We start from the raw sequence: 19,978 nt of genomic DNA on the forward strand, positions 1-19,978 counted from the left end.
CATTCAAACTTCACACTTAAAGGTTTCGAGGTTTTTCACAGGTCGTGTATCTCATTCGTGTCAAACTCAAGGCCCGGAAGCCAGATACGGCCCACCACATCCATTTTATGTGGCCTGCGAAGACAAATTTTGTATCGACTTTGTCATTACTTTAATTACAAATTGTCTTCACTTTAAATAAAAATTGAAATATTGCTTGCAATTTTTATTAACATTCGTCTTTTTAAAATATTTGAACAGTTTTTACTAGTCTCTGACTTCAAAACTAGTTATTCATCAGTTTGTTTTGTAGCCTATACTGTGTATAGAAGACAATGACAATCATAATGAGCCTCCGAGTGAAACTATGCCTACGATGCGGCCCGCGACAAAGATGAGTTTGACACCCCTGGACTGTAGCTCAACGCTGGCATTGGGCCAAGCGGATAGATGAAGCGCTTCAATAAAATGGAAATACTTTTTTGCATGATATTCATAATACCGTGCTTTCAACAAGGCAAGTAAAGAAAAGAGCAATAGTAGATGACGTAATAGAAAATAATACGCTGGGTTAAATAGGTTAGTGGCTGTGTTTGCACCAAAAGTGGGCGGTGGAGGAGGACATGCATCCTCACAGCACGGGATTGTGCAAGAGTAGGCAAATGACAGAAGCAGCAACACGTTACCCCCAGACCAAGAGAGAAAAGAAATGGAGCCTACTGAGACGCCCAACGAGTACGATTACGACAAGGAGACTGAGAACGACACCATATGCGACTACCCCATGAGGACGGTGTCCCGGCCGCTCATTTCAGTGCTCCTCATGCTCATCTTCATTTTGAGCCTGTTTGGCAACAGCGTGGTCATTTCCACTGTGTGGAGGGTGCAAAGGAAGCAGCGAGCGGCCCTCCTCTATATCGGCAACCTGGCCCTGGCCGACCTGGCCTTGACTGTCTCACTGCCCCTGTGGGTGCTGTACACGGCCATGGACAACCACTGGCCCTTCGGGGTGGCCCTGTGCAAGATCATCAGCTATATGGATCACCTCAGCATGTACGCCAGCGTGTTCCTTCTCACCTGCATGAGCTTCGACCGCTACCTGGCCATTGTGCACTCACTGTCCTTGCTGTGCACCGGCAGCCACAACCACGCTTCCATTGCTGCCGTCTGGATGCTGTCGGGACTCCTGTCTACGCCTGCCCTCGTCTTCCGCACCACCTTGGACGACCCGAGCAGCAACCGCACTTTCTGCATGTTAGACTTCAGCTTTGTCACGACCAGTGAGCATCAAGCGAGTTTGCTGTATGCCGGATTGAGCTTGTCATTATCCACCCTGGGGTTCCTGCTCCCCTTACTGGCCATGGTGGTGTGCTATGGGTTGATCGGCAGTACGGTGATTCGCCACTTCAACACTTGCCGCAAAGGAGACCAACGCAAGTGGCAACTCTTGAAGGTCGTCACCACAGTGGTTGTGGTTTTCGCCGTCTGCTGGATCCCCCACCATGTGGTGAGAACCGTGGGCGCCCTCTCTGATTTGAACCTGTTTCCAGTCACCTGTGATTTCTGGAGCTCTCTGAAGCTGGCCTACCCATACACCGCCTGCCTGGCCTATATCAACAGCTGCCTCAACCCCTTCCTCTACGCCTTCTTGGACCTGCGTTTCAGGTCACGTTGCCTACACTTGCTTCAGCTCAAGAAGTACTGCCAGAAACCCACCAGGGTCTAGTGGGCCTGGAGGACTCAATCAACACTAGATGTTTACTTCCAGGTTCGTGACTCTGTGGCTTCCTGACAAAGAAAGCTCAAGGGATAAAACGTGAATCGTCTTTGTGTAATGCAGGCCTGCATGACAAGTAAAAATAAAACCAAAATACAAATATTTATCTGATATTTTTCCCTACTCTCATTCTGAGTTCTCTCCTTTATAGAAACTGTTTTTTAAGCCAATAATTTTTATAAACCAGCAATAAAACTGTTGAATTTGCATATTTCCTGTTCAAATACTTGTGTGAGACAGGATGTGTGAAAAGGAGCAACCAGCCTCACCTCAAATTGCGGAGTTGGGCACAGAAGTCAGAAATAGCCCTGTTATTGGTCAGATAGTATTTATGGATGCTTATGATTCAGGGGGCAGAAAGGTCTAATAAGTAAAACAATATTTTATTCTTAAATACAGCTTTGTGTTGTATTTCTTTGCAATGTTTACATATATTTCCATCTAATATGTGTATTTTTTCTCAATTTCTTTTGAGCCAACATTTTTGAATTTCTCCCTCCTCGATCTTGTTTATAATAATTCAAGCATTTTTTTTGTGTTGGCTCTCTTTAAATCGTACAAGTTTACCACTTCCAGTTTCACCTTGTTTGCGGTGTGTCCAGTTACAACGCGAAAACATGTTGTGTACGTTCTATTCTCTGTCAAATGTATATATGCATCTCGTATTTCCAGTGATGCATACGCTTGGTTACAATTTAATCATAACATTGGCTGGCAAATACATTTAAAACCAAAAACATCACTAACCAATCCAATGGTGCGTTGTAAAATAGCAAGTTTAGTAACTTTGCTGCTACTCTAAATTGTAAGTACATGCGAATATTGCTTTAGTTTCCTGAGTTGCGCAAAACAACTTGAAATTGCCCTGTGCTGATGAAGCAAATCCGTATGTGTGACACATAATCAGGACCCAGATCATCATATCAAATCTGAGTGGTTTGCTAAAGTTCCCTTGCTTTGACCCTATGATGACAAAATGTTTTTATGTGTAATGGAAGGAACGTTGCAGAGGGACTATGTTTCAAAACACAAAATCACTGAAGACCACAAGATTACAGTGTAAATCATTCAAGTGGTACCTTGGCAACGTGTACCCGAGTCTGCTTACATGGGATGACCTGCTGGGTGGCTGGGTGGCCTTCACGTCTACTGAAGTCCCCATCCAACTTCCAGTAACTGCAGGCACCTTTCATGAAAACATCAAGAATTAAATTGTACAGTACACATTTCTGGGCCACATATTTATTAGTGGAGAATTTTGAGTAGCCATGTTTAAAAATACTGCAAGGTCTCATGAAAACATCAAATACATTTTTAATACCAGCATTGCTAGTACAATTGTAACGGGGGAATCACTGTTGGTGAGAAACCTATTTTTAAAAAAACGTACAGCGAGATGACATTGTGCAGCTGTCTCGGAGACATCGCGGAAATAGCCGATTTGTTCCGAAGAACCAGGAAGCGTTGCCTTAGCAACCCGTGTGTTTCGTACAACGCCCACTGGACAAAAGGGCTCCTAACGTTTCCACGGTGAACATCTTCGACTCGTCAGTGTCTGACGATGATGATGATGATGAGCAACACTGAATTGTTATTGGAAGGCCTGTCAAATGTCAAAGTGCAGAGACGTCGAGACATTGAGGCTCGAAGAAGAGCGAGATTGTTTGACGACAAGTTGAGGTGCATCGGAGTAAGTTTTTTGTGTTGAACATTTTCTTTTGCATTTAAAATTATTTTTAACCCCGTACTCCCCCGCACAAAAAATAAATAAAAATAAAATATGTTGATAAGGAATTTCTGGACAAGCAAGTGGCTGAGAAGATTGCAAGGAAAAAGGCAGAAAAAGAAGAACAAGCTGCCTATGGTAAGCAGATAAAAAAAATTGCCATGTAGTAAAATTGTTCTCAATGTTTTTCATATTTACCTATTTTCCAAGTTAATTTATTTCTGTGGTTTAATTAAAAAGGTAAAACTGATTCATCTAAACACATGCATGGAAAATACTTTTCAATAGGTCAGTTCCTGTAATTACTGGAGTAAAATCAATTCTGATTACTTCTTATGTACGATAAAAAATATTTTTTGGACATGTTGAATTGGAATCATAAAAATTGTTAAATGAAACTTATGACATTTTAAGTGGAAGACTGAAATAAATTATTTTCCATGGTGCTCATGCATCGTACAGAATAACAAATAGAGATGTTAGAGGGGGAACTTTTTAAGTCTACAGCATTTAGGTCCATAATCAGATGGACCTGAATGCTTTCAGGATCAATTTTGCAATAAAAAAGGAAAATATGTACATCTGTCCTCCAAAGGACATACTGTACTTAACCTTTGCAAATACAATATATGATGGAACTATTTAACATCATTCAGTATTCTATATCACTCTGACCTTTGCGGGTTAAATATTTTAGGCCTATCAGTACAGTTCACCTGGCTGAATCTAATCTTAACAATAGCAACAAGGTGGGGTAGTGGTTAGCACATCTCCTCAAGTTCTGGGGTCAAATTCTTCATCCAATGTGGAGTCGTCCCAAGCCTTAGCGTGGCATTGTCTCAAATAGACAGGAGAGACGAGGCACCCTTGGGGTTATACTCAAAGGTCTCTGAGCATTCTATTCTATAGCAGAGGTTCTTGGTTTATAACAACTGCAGTACCGCACATTGTGAGAAGAAAAGTCTTAATGAAAATTTTGTTAGTGAGTTAAGTCAATCAGTTTGCTTTTTAGTTACTTGGGTAGCAATTGTCTCATTAGTTGTGGCGTTAGTTTCCAGGGTTTCACAATCAACAAAACAAAAAGAACTATAAAAAGTTACCTTTGTTTTATATAACTACCGTGCTGATGTTTTAGTTTTGTAGCTAGCAGCAGTCTCAGTTACATAGTCAGTTACCGGGATTACACAGCAATTGGCTCCTTGGCTAGTTAGTTAGTTAGTTAGTTAGTTAGTTAGTTAGTTAGTTAGTTAGTTAGTTAGTTAGTTAGTTAGTTAGTTAGTTAGTTAGTTAGTTAGTTAGCAATTACAGGTTATGTTTTTATCTAGTAATAAGCTGCTTCGAAAGCAAGTAGCTCCTTAGTTAATTAGTCGACCAGTCAGTTATACAGCCCCTAGTAAGAAATAATATTGCTCGCCTTTTCGAATGTTGACCCCAAGAGACAAGCTGTTATTACAGGCAGCGTGAACTCTTTGGACCTTCGACAGGGAGGAAAAAACAAACAAATGAGTATAAAAAGCGGAACAAATAGATCTTGGTGTGTTTGCGAGAGGAAATTGCTCTGTCCAAAATGTATTAATGCATCATCTTAGCCAAAGTGGCATGATGAATATCTTTCCAATACAGGCAAGGAATTCTATTAGCGAGCCGTTGAGATAACGTAGTAGTAAAGGTGAGTAAACGCGAGGTCGTCCAGCTTTCCCGCTCTGATGTTCTTCACTAGGCCTTCATTAGTAAACTACTCTCCTCGCCTTGGATCAATGAATCATCCTGACTAATTATGAAGTGTATGTGTCAATATGGCCAACATGTTTGTAGTTTTCAATCAAAATGACGACAAGGCTTTTGTCTCACCGCGTCTTTCTTTTACCTACTCTCACCAGCACTCTGAAATGTTTTAATGGCTTCATAAAAACCATGAATAAAAGCCCATTTTGTGTTTTTATGCACTTTTCCACTCAGACAATGTGTCGCAGCGACGCAGTGAGGCCCATGTTTACCACGTCTGCAAATTAATTAAAACGAGATGGCCCGATGGACCGATTACATCGAGGGCTGATGAATGTGACAAAAATGATGGAAGATTACCGGACCGGGGAGGTGAGAGGATCATACAAATATGATAATTCATGCACATCTGATAAACTATACTGCAAAAAAAACAAACTGATTATGAATGACCTTTAAACTTGTACTGGATCAATCGTCAGTCAAATGTCAGTCAGTAGAACAATGAAAAGAGACAAGAGCCGGTTTGACATTTTATCTCCACTACTGGAGCCATCTTAAATCTGATTTTATTTTAAAAAAAGACAAATGTTTTCCTTGACGAAGATTAATCCTTCCTGAAAGGTTGGAGGAATTATTGTGACTGCTGAAAGGGAACATGTACTGGTTTGAATCAAAATCGATATGCATTTTTCAACTTGGTAATTCATATGTAGGACATCATACACTGTCAATAGATTTCAAAAACAAAATACTTCAAATCGGGACCTCTATGTATCGCTGACACTAAAATCACTTGTCCAAGTTTGGCAATTTGATATGTGCTACTGGCACCAATACCAACCTATACTGGAAAATCAGTACAAAATTGTGTCCAAAATTCTGCAGAGATGGGAAGTTACTTTTTGAGCTTGGTTCCAGTGGATGTCTGATACCATACAGAATCAATAGGATATGCTAATAACTAAGGCTTTACATTCCAAAGGGCTCATCTCGTTTATGTACAAACTGCGTCAAACAAACGAGTCAACACATCGATCGGAGGCGAACGAGAGTTGAAGTCTGTCCATTCGTCCACCCATGCCACCAAAGAAATAAGCTTTAACGAGCAAAGGAGTCCTGAAATGTTCCCTGAAAAGATATTTGTTCCACCCCCAGAGGTCGGTGGCTGGAACAGCAAGGGAGGTGTGATATTGAGAAGCGCGAAAAGAAAGCTGTGGGCAAAAGGTTTAAAGTGGCTGTCCTTTGGAAAGGCGGAGAGCGGCTGACAGATAGCGAGCAGAGGCCTCGAGAAGACGGGATTGAAAAAAAAAATAGAACAGAGAGAGGTAAAGAAGTGGTGGGAAATGGTAGAGTGGTAAAGAAGTGACGGGTGAGGAGGGGGGGGATTAGCTAGTCGGGTATGTTGGAGCTTTGGTCCCCTTGGCTGCGATAGGAACGTTAAATTATTCATGCAGCAACAAGGACAAAAGCATTTTTTATATTGTGACCAGTGCTATGCAGTGTCTTACATCTTTGAATCAAAATGAGTCCAAAACAATGGGATTCTTGCCATATTAGCTTGATCAGAAATGGCAGCGAGCAAGGTCTTCTGAGCCGCCAAACCTTCAGTAGTAGTACCTCGACTAACTTTAATACCTTATAACTTTAATGAAGCTCATATCAAGGCATCACTGTACTCTAGATCGTGTGTTTGCCAATAAACTGCGTTCTGGTCAGTATTAGAAAAGGGCAAAGAAGGCGGAGGGTGTTGGCTAGTCGGATATGAGGGCGACTATTGGACCCCCGCACCTACTGTTAAAGTCACAGCGTGAAGCTGCTGCTCGGGCAGATATGAGCATTGCTGTTGTTGAATAATTCATCAGCAGCAGCACCAGCAGCAGCAGCAGCAAGGACACGAGGCCGTGTTGATACAGCGACGTGTGGACGGGGGATTTGCGGAGGCCTTAAGAGAGGAAGGCGAGAGGGAAATAGCAGAAGTTAATCCACATAACTGCAAGATCTGACCTCAGGTACCTGCGGGATCCAAACTACTCCCTGGCCGAGAGATCATTTATCCTCGTCAGAGACCCGTCGTCTATTCAAGGCTTCAACACGATGCAAAAAGGCAGCAGACGGTTAATTTGAAGTGGAAGAATAATAGATGTGGCACTCAAAAAACAGTAGGCAGGCTAATAAGTAAGACCCCCATCTAAGATGGGAAACTCTGGACCGGTTCAGACTGACTCCGGTCCTGTAGGTGGCGGCAATGATTGGGGGATCCTTCCATCTGTGGTCCCTTCTCAAGGTTTCTCATTTTCCCCTGGCAGGGTTTTTTTGAGTTTTTCCTTGCCCTTTTGGGAGCTTAAGATCAGGGGATGCTTTGAGAATAATTGTCAATTTTGGCTACGTGAAGCCCTTTGAGACTGTGATATAGGGCTATACAAATAAACTTGACTTGACTTGACTTGGCCAAGTCGAAGTGAGCCGCACACATTTGAGCACCTGATATCTACCACAATTTTATTATTTTTTTATTGAACCACAAAAACATGGTGCGATTGTCAAGACAGAAGTGGATTGCCTGCCGCAAAGATGTTCAGCCAACAGATAAAAAACTGCCAACGCCACTCGGCAGCCCAGTTAGTTCTGGCCACATCCCTCGATGAGCGACGGACATTAGTGGTTTTCATTGAGCGCCGCGTGTATGACATTTTGACACGTTTGTTCATATGCTATTTGTAAGGTACGCAACAGGTCATATATTGAGCAGCCTCCAGATGGAAACTCATGTAAATGTGTGACATTTCAAACCGGAGGCTAAGCGGTCACCACAAGCTGCGTTATTATCTGCGCCTCCTTTTCACCCCTACGCCTTGTACAGCAAGAAGGCCTCATTAGACGCTAGAGAATGTACATGAGGTTCTATAAGACTAGGCCTGTGTGGTTATGTGGGTGTGTAGACGGAACCTTTCATAAATCCGCCCTGGAAAGAGTTAACGTGGCCACGTATGATACGGCGGCGTTAATGGGAAGCGGGCCGCTGGCTGCGAGGAAGCAGGCCGACGAGGGATTATACTGGGAAGTGATCACAGGGAAGTCTTGATCAGAGACGCCGAGGCACCAGGCGGCTCATTACGGGCTGCAGTGAGCTCAGTGGCGTGCAGCAGCAAACAGGAAGTGGAGTACACTCACTCGCTGCTCTTGCGGCGTAATTAAAAACTATTGTTTGTATGCAAACAGGCCATTTGTCCTTTTTGTTAAAAAATGCGCAACTTGATATTCAACCGTCATTTGACGATTCTCAGACTCGACTGCTTTGTGTTCACGCAAAAAAAAAAAAAGTATGATGCTATGCCTGTGTTTTAGTGGTAAGTCGCCCACTTCAAACACACAATATTTTTATATTTCATACTCAGAGCCCAGGATGTATTTGCTTCTATCGGCCAAATGCGCATTGCACCATTTAATAAATTAAAGAAATTAGGATAGAAATTCTGGAATTATTAACAAGACAAACCTTTTTTTTATTATTATACTTTAACCTTGCACTCATTTTTTTGTCTTTTTTTCATATTTACCAGTTATTTTCACAAATATTTTAGCTTGTTTTGTACATAAATTATTTTCTATATTTTTTACAGTTTTATCTACATGTTGCCCGAATGTAATATTTTTCCACAAATTAACATTTTACCAATGTAAAATAATTTTGGAGGTATGCAAATTGTTGAAAATGCAGAAATTCTTTTTCAAATTGACCCCAAAATTTAGTGGAAACCATATAGAATTTATCTATACAGCGATTGTGTATGGAATAGAGTGCGTCGTTGATATGCACAAAAGCTGCTAGTGTCTTTGTTGTGCCAAAGTGTGTGATTTAATCAAGTTAGCCACCGCCACTGCTGATCTGTCACGTGCAGCAGTACCTTTGATGGGATTCCGTGTGATTCAAATTAGCGCAGTGGCGGCGGATGAAACGCATAATATTACCTTCACATGTAAAAGCTTAGAAGTCGGCATATGAGATCCTGATGGGAAGTGGCTCAAAGCAGCCATCCTGGAATAATTGCTATAATTTCTATAAAAGACGTATTTTTGTGATGAATGCAATGGGAAAATGAAAGTGACGAGCTAAACTGTACTGAAATAGGCTTGTTTGGGGATAAAATATACTTTACTCATAAGCTGAAGTCGTAGTAACTAAGTTCCAAGTCATCTTCAAATGACTGCAGTAAAAATCAATCTTATAATATTATCATCACAAAACTGAATCAGCAAGTCAAGTCAAAGTCAAGTTGAATCTTTGAGGAGTTTTAGCCAAGCAAGTCCAAAGTTTTAAAATTGTTCATTTGAGTCCAACTCGAGTCTCCCCAGTTGCTAACAGACGGCTTCAAGCCAACAGTTGACAGTCAAGCAATACGTGATTAGCTATAAACAAAGCGCTCCTTCATTTTAGTTACACAAATTATGATCAATGATCGTTAGCTTGTGTCAATATTAATTCATAGGCCCCTAATGAGGGAGAAGCTACCTGTGACAAAGTTTTGCGCAAACTTAAAGGAAAAAAAAAATGTAATATTCCATCTAAATTTCAGACACTCCAAGGAACTATTTTTCTCCTTCAGCGAATTACCTTTCCATTAAATTTTCAGCGCCGGCTCCGCAATCATGTTTAAATAACGACAGGGGGGAAATTTAAGAGGCCAACCACAACGACAATGATGGTAATTGTACTTTAAGATCAGGACGATATCAGAAAATGTGATTTAAATGGCAATTATTTTGCCCAATGATGCCTTAATTATACGAGTGAACATTATTTCACCTCTGAAATGAAGTTGTGCTGCTTACTGGCTTTGTGATCTCAAAGACTTCCTGGTCAGTTCTGTTTTGAATCAAAAAAATACAAAGTGTCAGACAAGGTCTTCGACAAGCGACAGAATGGCCTAGAAATTGGAAAAAAATGTAAAAGTCGGCAAACAAATTCAGTCAATCATAAATATCATGAAATTGCTTTCCATTTCAATGCATTAAATTTATTTTGACACCTCGTTTCTCAAGGAAATAAAAGGTAGCCCAAACACCAATAATGATATTCATAAGGACTGAGGTTGGTGATGCACTGCTTTATTGGCAGGACTGCTTCGGTTTTAATATCTTTTTTGGGGTTGACATTTGAGCAGTTTTATTACCGTCACCAAGATCTGTGTATCTTGCTTTTTCTTGTTTTTTTTTGTCTCATCAAAAAAAAGTTTGCACAAAACTTTTGTTTGGGTGTTTCATGGAGAAACTAACCCATAAATTATGATCCATAATAAATCGTCTTATATTATTGACACAATACTTATTTCTTGACTTGAGCATGAGGGACCTTCCCCACCTGCACATCATCAAAACCGAGCAGCGAATGACTTGTTTTTCGTCTATGTCAGCTTTGAGAAATTCCCACGTTGGTCATAAACGTCGGTAGCCCGTTTAAAACACTCCGCACGCTCCTATTAAAAAAAAAAAAAAAAAAAAAAAAGAAGATAAAATCTTATCAAAGGATGTAGCAATGACCCCGGACCACTCAAAGACAGGTTGTTCATTAAACATCGGGATGAAAGTAAATAATTCTGCTAGAACAACAGGCAGAGATGGTGTCGGCATTTCCAGCTGTTCAAACACATCTTTTGGCGGTGGCGTCCCGTATAATTATGCTCATGTCACAATGTAATCGACACTCATTGCGGCTTAATCGCGGATAAATGACGCGAGAGCCTTCCTTCCCTTCATATTGCTGCATATGTAGCAGGATAAATCTTTTTTTTGCACAATATTTTGAACAAACTAAGTGCTAACTAGTTAATTAGTTAACAAACTAGCTAAATAGCCCACTGATAGCTAATGTTAGCTACCCTACGAGCTAATAAAGTACTAAATAATGATCATTCTTGACATTCGAGCAGTCACACTTTTGTCAAGGGCCATCTTTATGTCTTTTACGTTGCTGAAGGCATGATGACGCCTTTGCTCTTTTAGCAGTGGAGGAGTTCGACGCCAGCGGCCACGCAGGATCAGATGCTCGCAATTGGAATTAGTGGCAGTTTTCTCGGCGGAGGCTAGGATTAAACGTTGGTGAGCTTCTAAGGCCTCATACCTCGGAGGCATGTGAGAAGTTAATCAAATGTGTTGGGGGGAGTTTATTTATATGCTCACGGTGTCGTGGACACGCTAAAATGGCAATAGCATCCCTCTAAATATAAAGGCAAGAATCCTCGTAAATTTGCCTACTAGCTAGGGAGCTAGCAAAGTAACCATTTAACTTGCATTAGTCCCTCAAAACATTTTGTACATTTTAATCACGTACATCCGTGCTCAGTACAAAAAAGCAGTCGGAATAAAGTCTTGTCGATGGTCATCCACAGAGAGCAAGTATTTTTTTTTCTTGTGTATTCCTGAATCATCTGATACTTAAGCCGAGTACATAAAATGTCAACACCCATCCAGGAGACTATTTAAACTGTCAAAGTTGCTTTACAGTAAACCCGCAGTGGGCAAGTACGCTTCGATTCGCTTATTACGGCGGTAATGTTCCTTCGGGGTGTTAAAATGAAGAGTAATGTACTGTAAAAGCTGCAGAGGTCAAATATGTACTATACACAGTAATAAAGTGGCATGTTGAAAGAGCACGCGCCGACATGCAGGAGTGACAGAACATGGGACTGCTCAGTACACAATAGCCATAATAATGATTATCATATACTGGAGTAAGATAATCGCAAAATTCCATTTTCTTTTAGCACAAATGCACTTTTCAAACACAATATTTTTTAGCTTTTAGTTTTTTTATTTGTTTGGTCTGTTCTGCTGTGTGCCCAACTTGAGCAAAAAACTAAAAAAAGAGAGAAAATATGAAATATGGATGAGTCGCTGATGCGCCGCCGGGTGTCACCTCCATGACGAGCACATGCACTCGGGTTGCGTCAACACGAGTTTTGCTGGCAGCGTTTGAATGGCCAAGTGTTTCCTTTGCACCCGAGTGCTCTCCTCAGCTGTTTGGAAAATTTTACTTTGTATGGAAGATGGCGATGATGGGCTTTTTCCACGCGTTCAATGTACCGGTGTTTCCTACTTTTTTTAAAATCACAAATTTAGTTAGCTATAATTAAGTACAGATTAGTTCTTTCCTTGACAATGCTTGTTAGGTCAATCACATCTCCCTAAAAATATTTCCCCATTAAAATGAATGGAAATGGCATTAATCCGTTCCATTCTTCCCAAAAATAACACAAATGTGTAATTTCTTTATAATAAATGAGAAAACTGGCACCTTACAATATAAAATTATACTTCATAAAAACATAGTAACTACATAATTAAACACAATTAAAAAGAATTTAACCATTTTTGTGACACTTTGCAACAAGTGAATGGCTTTCCAGTTAACTTTGACTGAGTGGCATTAAACAGCTCCTTTTTGAAGAATTGTTCAATTGTTGTTGTCTTTCTGTACTTGGATATAAGGGAACTGGATGAAAGCATTACTGTGAAGCACTAAAAGAATATAGCTTTCAATTAAAAAAATGTTGAATTTGCATCAAACATCAAAGGCACATCTGCCTTGTCTGCGCTCATGTCCATTTCAGTTCTTCTCTTTTTGTTCTGTTTACTTCCAAAATGAGGCCAAAAGCTTTAACTTAGCTAAAACACCCCCGCCCACACACACACACACACACACGCACTCAAAAAGCATGTTTATATGAATACTGTGCTCCATGTTGGGATTTAGCGCTGCCCGATGAGCCCCTGACTGATGTTGGAAGGAGGGAAATCATTTTCCAGAAATAAAAACAAGCCTCTGCGAGACGCCGCCTTCACAGTCATGTTTGACCTGAGCCGCAAAATGTCATTTCACTTGCGAAAATAGCAGGCTCTCCTCTGTTTATTTTGTTTATTTTATTTTCTCTATGCGGCACAAAGGCGAGCAAACAGAATCGACCGCCTCGTATTGATTTACTGTTTGTGTCCGTGTCTTTAACGCTGCCGCAACGTATGCCACGGAAGAAGCAAGTATACAATGCGCAATTAAAAAAAAGAAAAAAAAAACTTTTTGTTGCACTCAGCAATAAAGAGGAATGTACTTAAACAACTATAGTATCAGATATAGTCCCATCCAGATTTTGTGGCAACAAACTTGAAAGTCGAAACCCTACTTTGAAAACCTAACCCGTTTGAAGCCCTATCACTGTTTACCACATGCAGTAAACGTGGACGTTACGAGGCACGTGCAGACGCGAGTCACCACAGTAGCAGGCGCGCTCTGTCATCGTCACGTACACAGGCCGAGCGACGAACCGCACTTTGTCTCTTTCATATGTAAAACAGACAGCAAATTACCACCTGAGATGAGCGCGGTGGCTGATTGCGGCCCTGCCGACTTTTAGGATGTGCCCGATAAACTGATTTTGACATTTTATTAATGGGGGGAGCTGTCAGCACGGTCAGGCGCAAATCTTTATTTAATCACAATGACATTATTATTCTGATTGTGCACCAAGAAAAAGGAATCAACTGACACAATAATCTGTTTTTTATGGCATGGTCTTATTCATGTGCACGCGGGGAGGAGGAGGCGCCCCATTGTGCTGCCGTGTACTCAATAAGCCAGTTTGAATGTGTGTTTTTCTTTGATATGTTTTTATCGTACACAACAGCAATGAATACTCGCATCGAGTGTACAGAGGAGGACACTCAATGGATAGCAATAGGTACACTTGCATAATCCAATCATGGCAAGACAAGAGCGCCAGTGAAGCTTCACATATTTGTGGGTTAGTATTTGCTAAGTATTAATAATATATCCTAATTCATCATCATGATTAATAATATATCATAATTACAGATACATGAAAATGGTTTGATGCCTTGCTTTTCTAATTTAGGTGTGTGGAAAAAGAATGCAATTAGTCAAAGTACTTGTTGCTGTTGACACTTCACAGTGAATTTGTGCAAGAAATTAAAGCAAACACAGAAGGTGTGAGATGTGAGTGCGTGTAAAGCGGCAGCAGGTCTCTTTCGCACTAACACTAAAAAAATTTGCTGCTATTTTGATGTTTGCTGCGGTGCGACGTGAACCCTGAGGAAAGTTTACGCTCCAGATGTTGTTTGCTGAATTTTTTCACTACAAGACATTTTTTGAGCCATGCAGCTCCAAAACTTGTTTTAAGCTTCCTCGGCACAAAACTTTTCCCCATTGAAGATTCCACAAATTCAGCTTGGAGGGAAACCAAAAAAAAAAAAAAAAATCAGATTTACACTACAGACCTCTGCCAAGGCCAAACGATATAGAACCAAGTAGAAGTCATGACGTGCAGCTCTACTCCACTCCTCTAGGTGGCAGACATTACATTACAAAATGTACTTTAACCCTAGTTTGAAAACCTCAGATTTTTGTGATTAGGAAAAAACATTCTACAACCTTACAATGATTTGAATTGACTAAGTTTAGATTTAGAGAACACACTTAAACACAGCAAAGAAGCTCCTCAACGGAGGTTAATAAAAAAGAAAGCATTCGAGGACACCAGAGAACAGAACGTGCTCCGGATGGCCGTCATCTGTTTAAGTGTCCAACACGACCCTCGACGCCACCGCCGCCCGCCACTTAATCACAGCGAGGCCGCGCCGGGTTAAGTGGCAGCGTAACCTCCTTGGGGTCAACAAGCGCGCCCCCGCCCCTGTGGGATGGCGCGCCTGCGCGCTCCGTCAGGGGGCGTGTTGGCCAAGCCGGCCGCCGCAGGGTGAGGTGATGCGGAATAAACTCTGCTCTTCATCCACAAGTCATGTGTGAGAAGAAGTGCTAATGAGATCTAAAGCACCTACTGTAATTAGAAGCTGTCAAGGAGGAGGACAATTAAGTGGCGCTTTCCGCAGCCCCCCTTGAAGCACCCCTGTCTCCCCCCGCCTCCCATCCGAAAGATTGATGACGCCTCATCCTTTGCAAATGAATCTCCTTATAAGCATCAAAGCTAGTGTTTTGAAACCCCAAACTAGGTTTGAAACCACATGAAACCAACAAATCTAGTCGCACCCCTTTGTCTTGATAACTATAAAAATAACAGCAAAAGAGAGATAAAATATGTTTCAATCTGGAATGAGAAGCATCCGAGAATGAAGCGCATCCCGAAGGAAATCGAAAGCTACCCCGTCAAGCCTCTTCCCGGGGTCTCGCACTTCTTCATGTGGGGATGAAGGCTTTGGGGGGCAGTAAGCTGATAGCTCTACGCTCTAATGCGGTTGAGAAGCAGTGCGGTGAAAAGGCTGCCGGGACCGACGCCAGATAAGGTCAGGGAGAAAAGGGGATTTGCCATCTTTTTTCCCGGGGGATTTGATAAGTAGGCCGTCGGTGTCCCCCCGCTAACACCTCGGGCTTAGCGGTAACTATAGCACGTGTTCACCGGAGCGCTGTAGAATTTTTTTTGGGGGGGGGACCGGACAATTATGATACAACAGAGGACAAAAACGCTTTGCTACAAAAATCACAGAAAAATACTATTTTGAAGTCATAGTTATTTAAATTGGCGGCTCGGTGGCGCACTGGGTAGCACGTCCGCCTCACAGTTAGGAGGGTGCGGGTTCGATTCCACCTCCGGCCCTCCCTGTGCGGAGTTTGCATGTTCTCCCCGAGCCCGCGTGGGTTTTCTCCGGGCACTCCGGTTTCCTCTCACATCCCAAAAACATGCTTGGTAGGCCGATTGATCACTCCAAATTGTCCCTAGGTGTGAGTGCGAGTGCGAATGGTTGTTTGTCTCTGTGTGCCCTGCAATTGGCTGGCAACCGGCTCAGGGTGTCCCCCGCCTACTGCCCGATGACGGCTGGGATAGGCTCCAGCACGCCCGCGACCCCCGTGGGGACTAAGCGGTTCAGAAAATGGATGGATGGATGGATGGAGTTATTTAAATTAAAACATATAAACAATTGTAAATATCTGTCATTAAAAACTAGTTTTCAAATAAAACAGAGGTAACAAGACATCATTAAAGGTCCCTCCTTTGACAAGAGGCCGCTTTTCATTCGTTGCAATAACATTCTTTGTGGCAGCTGCTGCTCAAGTCGTCGTCCGACCTCAGACGTTAATTAGAGCCTCGGCGCAACATCGAGGAGATTTATTCCAATTAGTCGTGTCATTATCCACCACGATGGCGCCGCTAAATTTTACTTATCGATGTCTGCCAGCTGACATCACGTCTCGCTCTGTCACGCAGACCGAAGCATGAGGGAAGATTGAGAGAAAGTTAGCTGATTCCCAATGAGTCTGAATTTTCAACTTTGTGGCGCTCACATGATTTATTATGCAGTTTTGTTTTGTTTTTACCACCAAGTGTCATACTCATGAACTTACCTTTTTTGGGAACTTTTATCATTCATTGAAAAACTTTGTGATCTTTCTAAAACATCATCAGATGTCATAAAGTGCTAAACAGTTAATATAAAGGTCTAATACATACAATATAACCATACTCACAGGCATATATTCTTTATCGTCTGACAAAAACAACTTATTTATTTCAACTTAAACGGTGATACCTGTCTGTATGTTTGTATCTTACTGCCTGGTGGGAACATATTTGTTTTCTCTGCTTTGTTAGCTGTTGTGTTTGTCAATGCTTGTAGGTGTTTTCTCTTTACTTATATTATATGGACTTGCCTTGTGTATGAAATGTACTATATAAATAAAGCTGTCTTGTCTTACCTTGCTAATGGAAAGCATAACAGTGTTGAGTGTTATCAAGACTCACTAATGCTTATGTGCTCCGGCGGCGCGTCACTTACGTCAACACAAACGTGTTCGTCCTTCTGGCAGGCTGTCGACACGGGAGGTGCCATTATCATCGCATTATGCCTCATCTGGGCTCGGCTCTTCTTGACATTTCCCGTTTTGGGGCTCGGGGGAGGGAAGTGTTGCACTCGGCCGCCTGTCGTGGCAGAACGAGAGCGAAGGGCGATTAAGATGCTTTTTAGATTTTTCCTGGAACCATTCGACGGACAGTTTGTCTCCATCTGGCACTTACCATATTCCCACACAGAATTCCCATACCTGAGCAGGAAACGGCATGTTCATTTGTTTTTGTTGTTCTCTTTTAGTCGAAACTAACCCAAAATGATGCTCGAGCTCCTTCATTCTCAAGCCGCCATTACCTCCGACTCACTCAATTAAGTGGTGCTGTCCTTACCCGCCGACTATACTGTTGTCTCTCTGTGTGTGTATATATATATATATATATATATATATATATATATATATATATATATATATATATAGCGAGTGGAGCGACCTCAATCCGTTACAGAAGGCTGTTCGAGAAGTGAATCGTTCGGATTCCGAATCATGTTTTCCCATTACAAATAATGGAAGAAAATTTAATCCGTTGTTGGATTTTGTCCACAATTTAGGGAGCGCGCTATCTGCGCCTCACGGCAAAAGCCATTGCCAATCACCTGTTATCCAATTTACTCACTGCGTGCTTGTTTTATTTCTTCAGATTTAGGAAAATGCTAAGACACTGAAGCAGAAATTAGACTTACACAGGTTGGTTGAGTTCAATCACAATTCTTGTTCAGAAAGCTCTGTTTTCAGGAAAGTACAATACAGCGCTGGGCCTTTCAAGAGCGGAAAGTCTCCATTCAGAAAAGGCAACGTTCAAGGTTCTTTGGTCATCTTATATTCAGTTGCACATGCCAGTGTGGGCCGAGTTTGATGGGTGATGAGTCTTTGGGGCGGGGCAAGTTCGCAGGAGAGTCTGATTCCATGGGAGTGGGTGCTGGTTCGGTGAGAGCTGGTTTCGTGGGGTTGGGTGCTGATTATGGGCGATTCGATGTGTGGGGGCTGTTGTTTTCCTTTCCGTATTTCAGCCTTGACGATCATCTTTGGCTGGGCTGTCTCCCTCTGGCAGCTGCTGGTTTTATCTCCAAGTGACCTTCCTGTAAACATTCTCCTCCATTCTTGCACATAGACTGTTCCACCTCATCCATTCATCATTCTTTCAATGTTGTCATTTTGTACGGAATTATGTGAGCTTTTGGCTGTGACATCATCTACGTATTTATTAATGTTCCCTGACTATGCAAAGTTTGTACTCACCACTTACCGTGTTTTTGTTTGTTTGTTCTTTTGATCTCCATGTACTTGCTTACGTCATCATATTCTTAGTTTAATCATGCTTTCAACCATATATTTTCTTTGTTAGGCAAAATATTTCCCTCTGTCCGGAACGTTCAGTAGTAATCGAAAACTGGCGTCTAGCATTAGTCAAAACATAAGATACAATCAAGTACTGAACATTTTTAGACAACTTTGGCAGTGTCCGTGATTTAGAAAATCATCAGGCATGCATTAAACAGTTCCTTAAGGGTCATTAAGCTATTCAGGCAATATATCAAAAAACATATGTTATTTCAAAGTGCTCAGAAATATATATCCGATCATAAAGTTATAAAAACCTTTCTCATTACCACTTATCAAAAATGTCTAGTTATGTCTTCTTAATTGATTTGGTGTGTAGGTATGATTATATGCTTAAAATGTTTCTTTTATTTATTTAATATGTGAATATACTTGTCTGCTTATGTACTTTATTCAATGAGGTTTGAGCATATCTGTTTTTGTAGCTAGACAGGACTTTTTGTATTTCGACCCCATTCCTTCACCGTTCCAAGCAAAAAAAACCCGCCTTTTTTAAGCATATTTTCAATTGCGCATTTTTGTCCAATCGCGCAACTGCAGCGCACCGCCGAACGCGCAACCTTAGCGCGTCGCCGACCGCGCAACTGCACCGCGCTGGTCGCATTATTGTGACGGAGCGGTCGCTGAAATTTAGAAAATATTTTTAAAGTCCTAATTGACTTTTCAAAATTGAAGTGGACCTCAGTACGCAGGGAGCTTAATTTGGCCCGATCGCGCAACCGCAGTGCGCCGGGCGCTCACTGTCGCATTGCTTTAGGAGCGTCTTTGTGTTTTAGGATCGCTTTACTGCTCCCACTTGCTTCCTTTGGAGGCATGATTAGAGTTGATGCAATCCTCTGGGTAACGAGAATGTAATAACGAACGGTGTCAGTTGGCATGCGGGTCCTTTCGGCTCATCTCGCGAGATTCGACAACCGAACTTCGTGCGACATCCGAAGCAAAAAAAATCTCGAATTTTTTGTTCGAATACCGATTTGTTCGAGAACCGGGACGTTCGAAAACCGCGCGCTCCCTAAATTGTAGACAAAATCCAACAACGGATTAAATTTTCTTCCATTATTTGTAATGGGAAAACATGATTCGGAATCCGAACGATTCACTTCTCGAACAGCCTTCTGGAACGGATTGAGGTCGCTCCACTCGCTATATATATATATATATATATATATATATATATATATATATATATATATATATATATATATATATATAGCGAGGCCGATTTCTTCTTCGTTGGTGTTTTAGGAGCGACTTTCTTCTTCGGGTGTATCACACTACGCCCCAAGAGGCCAAGACGTGCACAGCAGGAATAGAAAAGTAAACAAAAGACTACATAAACAATTGAGCAGTACATATAGCACATAAAGGGTAGTACGACTCGTGTAAGTGATACTTTACGACACAGTCTTCTCAATTACGAATGACAGCATGTTTGGACCCATTTCATCTCAAATAATAAACACAAAACACATTCAGAAAATTTATATGAAAACATGCAAAATCAAAAAATATAACCCCACAACTGTGTTATTAACTCCTTTTGAAAAATGTCCATGAAGAGACA

General features: G+C 41.5%; 1 protein-coding gene and 1 long non-coding RNA gene across 2 annotated transcripts; both read left to right on the top strand.

Moving 5' to 3' along the window:
* The first annotated feature begins 654 nt into the window (after positions 1–654).
* On the top strand, positions 655–2,114 carry LOC125989902 (apelin receptor B-like). The gene has a single exon (XM_049756379.2). The coding sequence runs from the start codon at positions 689–691 to the stop codon at positions 1,703–1,705; it is 1,017 nt and encodes a 338-aa protein (XP_049612336.1). The 5' UTR covers positions 655–688; the 3' UTR covers positions 1,706–2,114.
* Positions 2,115–3,264: 1,150 nt separating this feature from the next.
* Positions 3,265–8,626, top strand: LOC125989911 (uncharacterized). Its single transcript, XR_007488746.1, has 3 exons — positions 3,265–3,446; positions 3,548–3,620; positions 5,442–8,626. It is a non-coding gene; the product is annotated as an uncharacterized lncRNA (long non-coding RNA).
* The last annotated feature ends 11,352 nt before the right edge of the window (positions 8,627–19,978 follow it).

This window comes from Syngnathus scovelli, chromosome 20 (assembly GCF_024217435.2).
Source record: "Syngnathus scovelli strain Florida chromosome 20, RoL_Ssco_1.2, whole genome shotgun sequence".
NCBI lineage: Eukaryota > Metazoa > Chordata > Actinopteri > Syngnathiformes > Syngnathidae > Syngnathus > Syngnathus scovelli.

Excerpts from the sequence above, each read along its gene's own strand:
- LOC125989902 (XM_049756379.2), top strand. The coding sequence starts at position 689 with ATGGAGCCTACTGAGACGCCCAACGAGTACGATTACGACAAGGAGACT.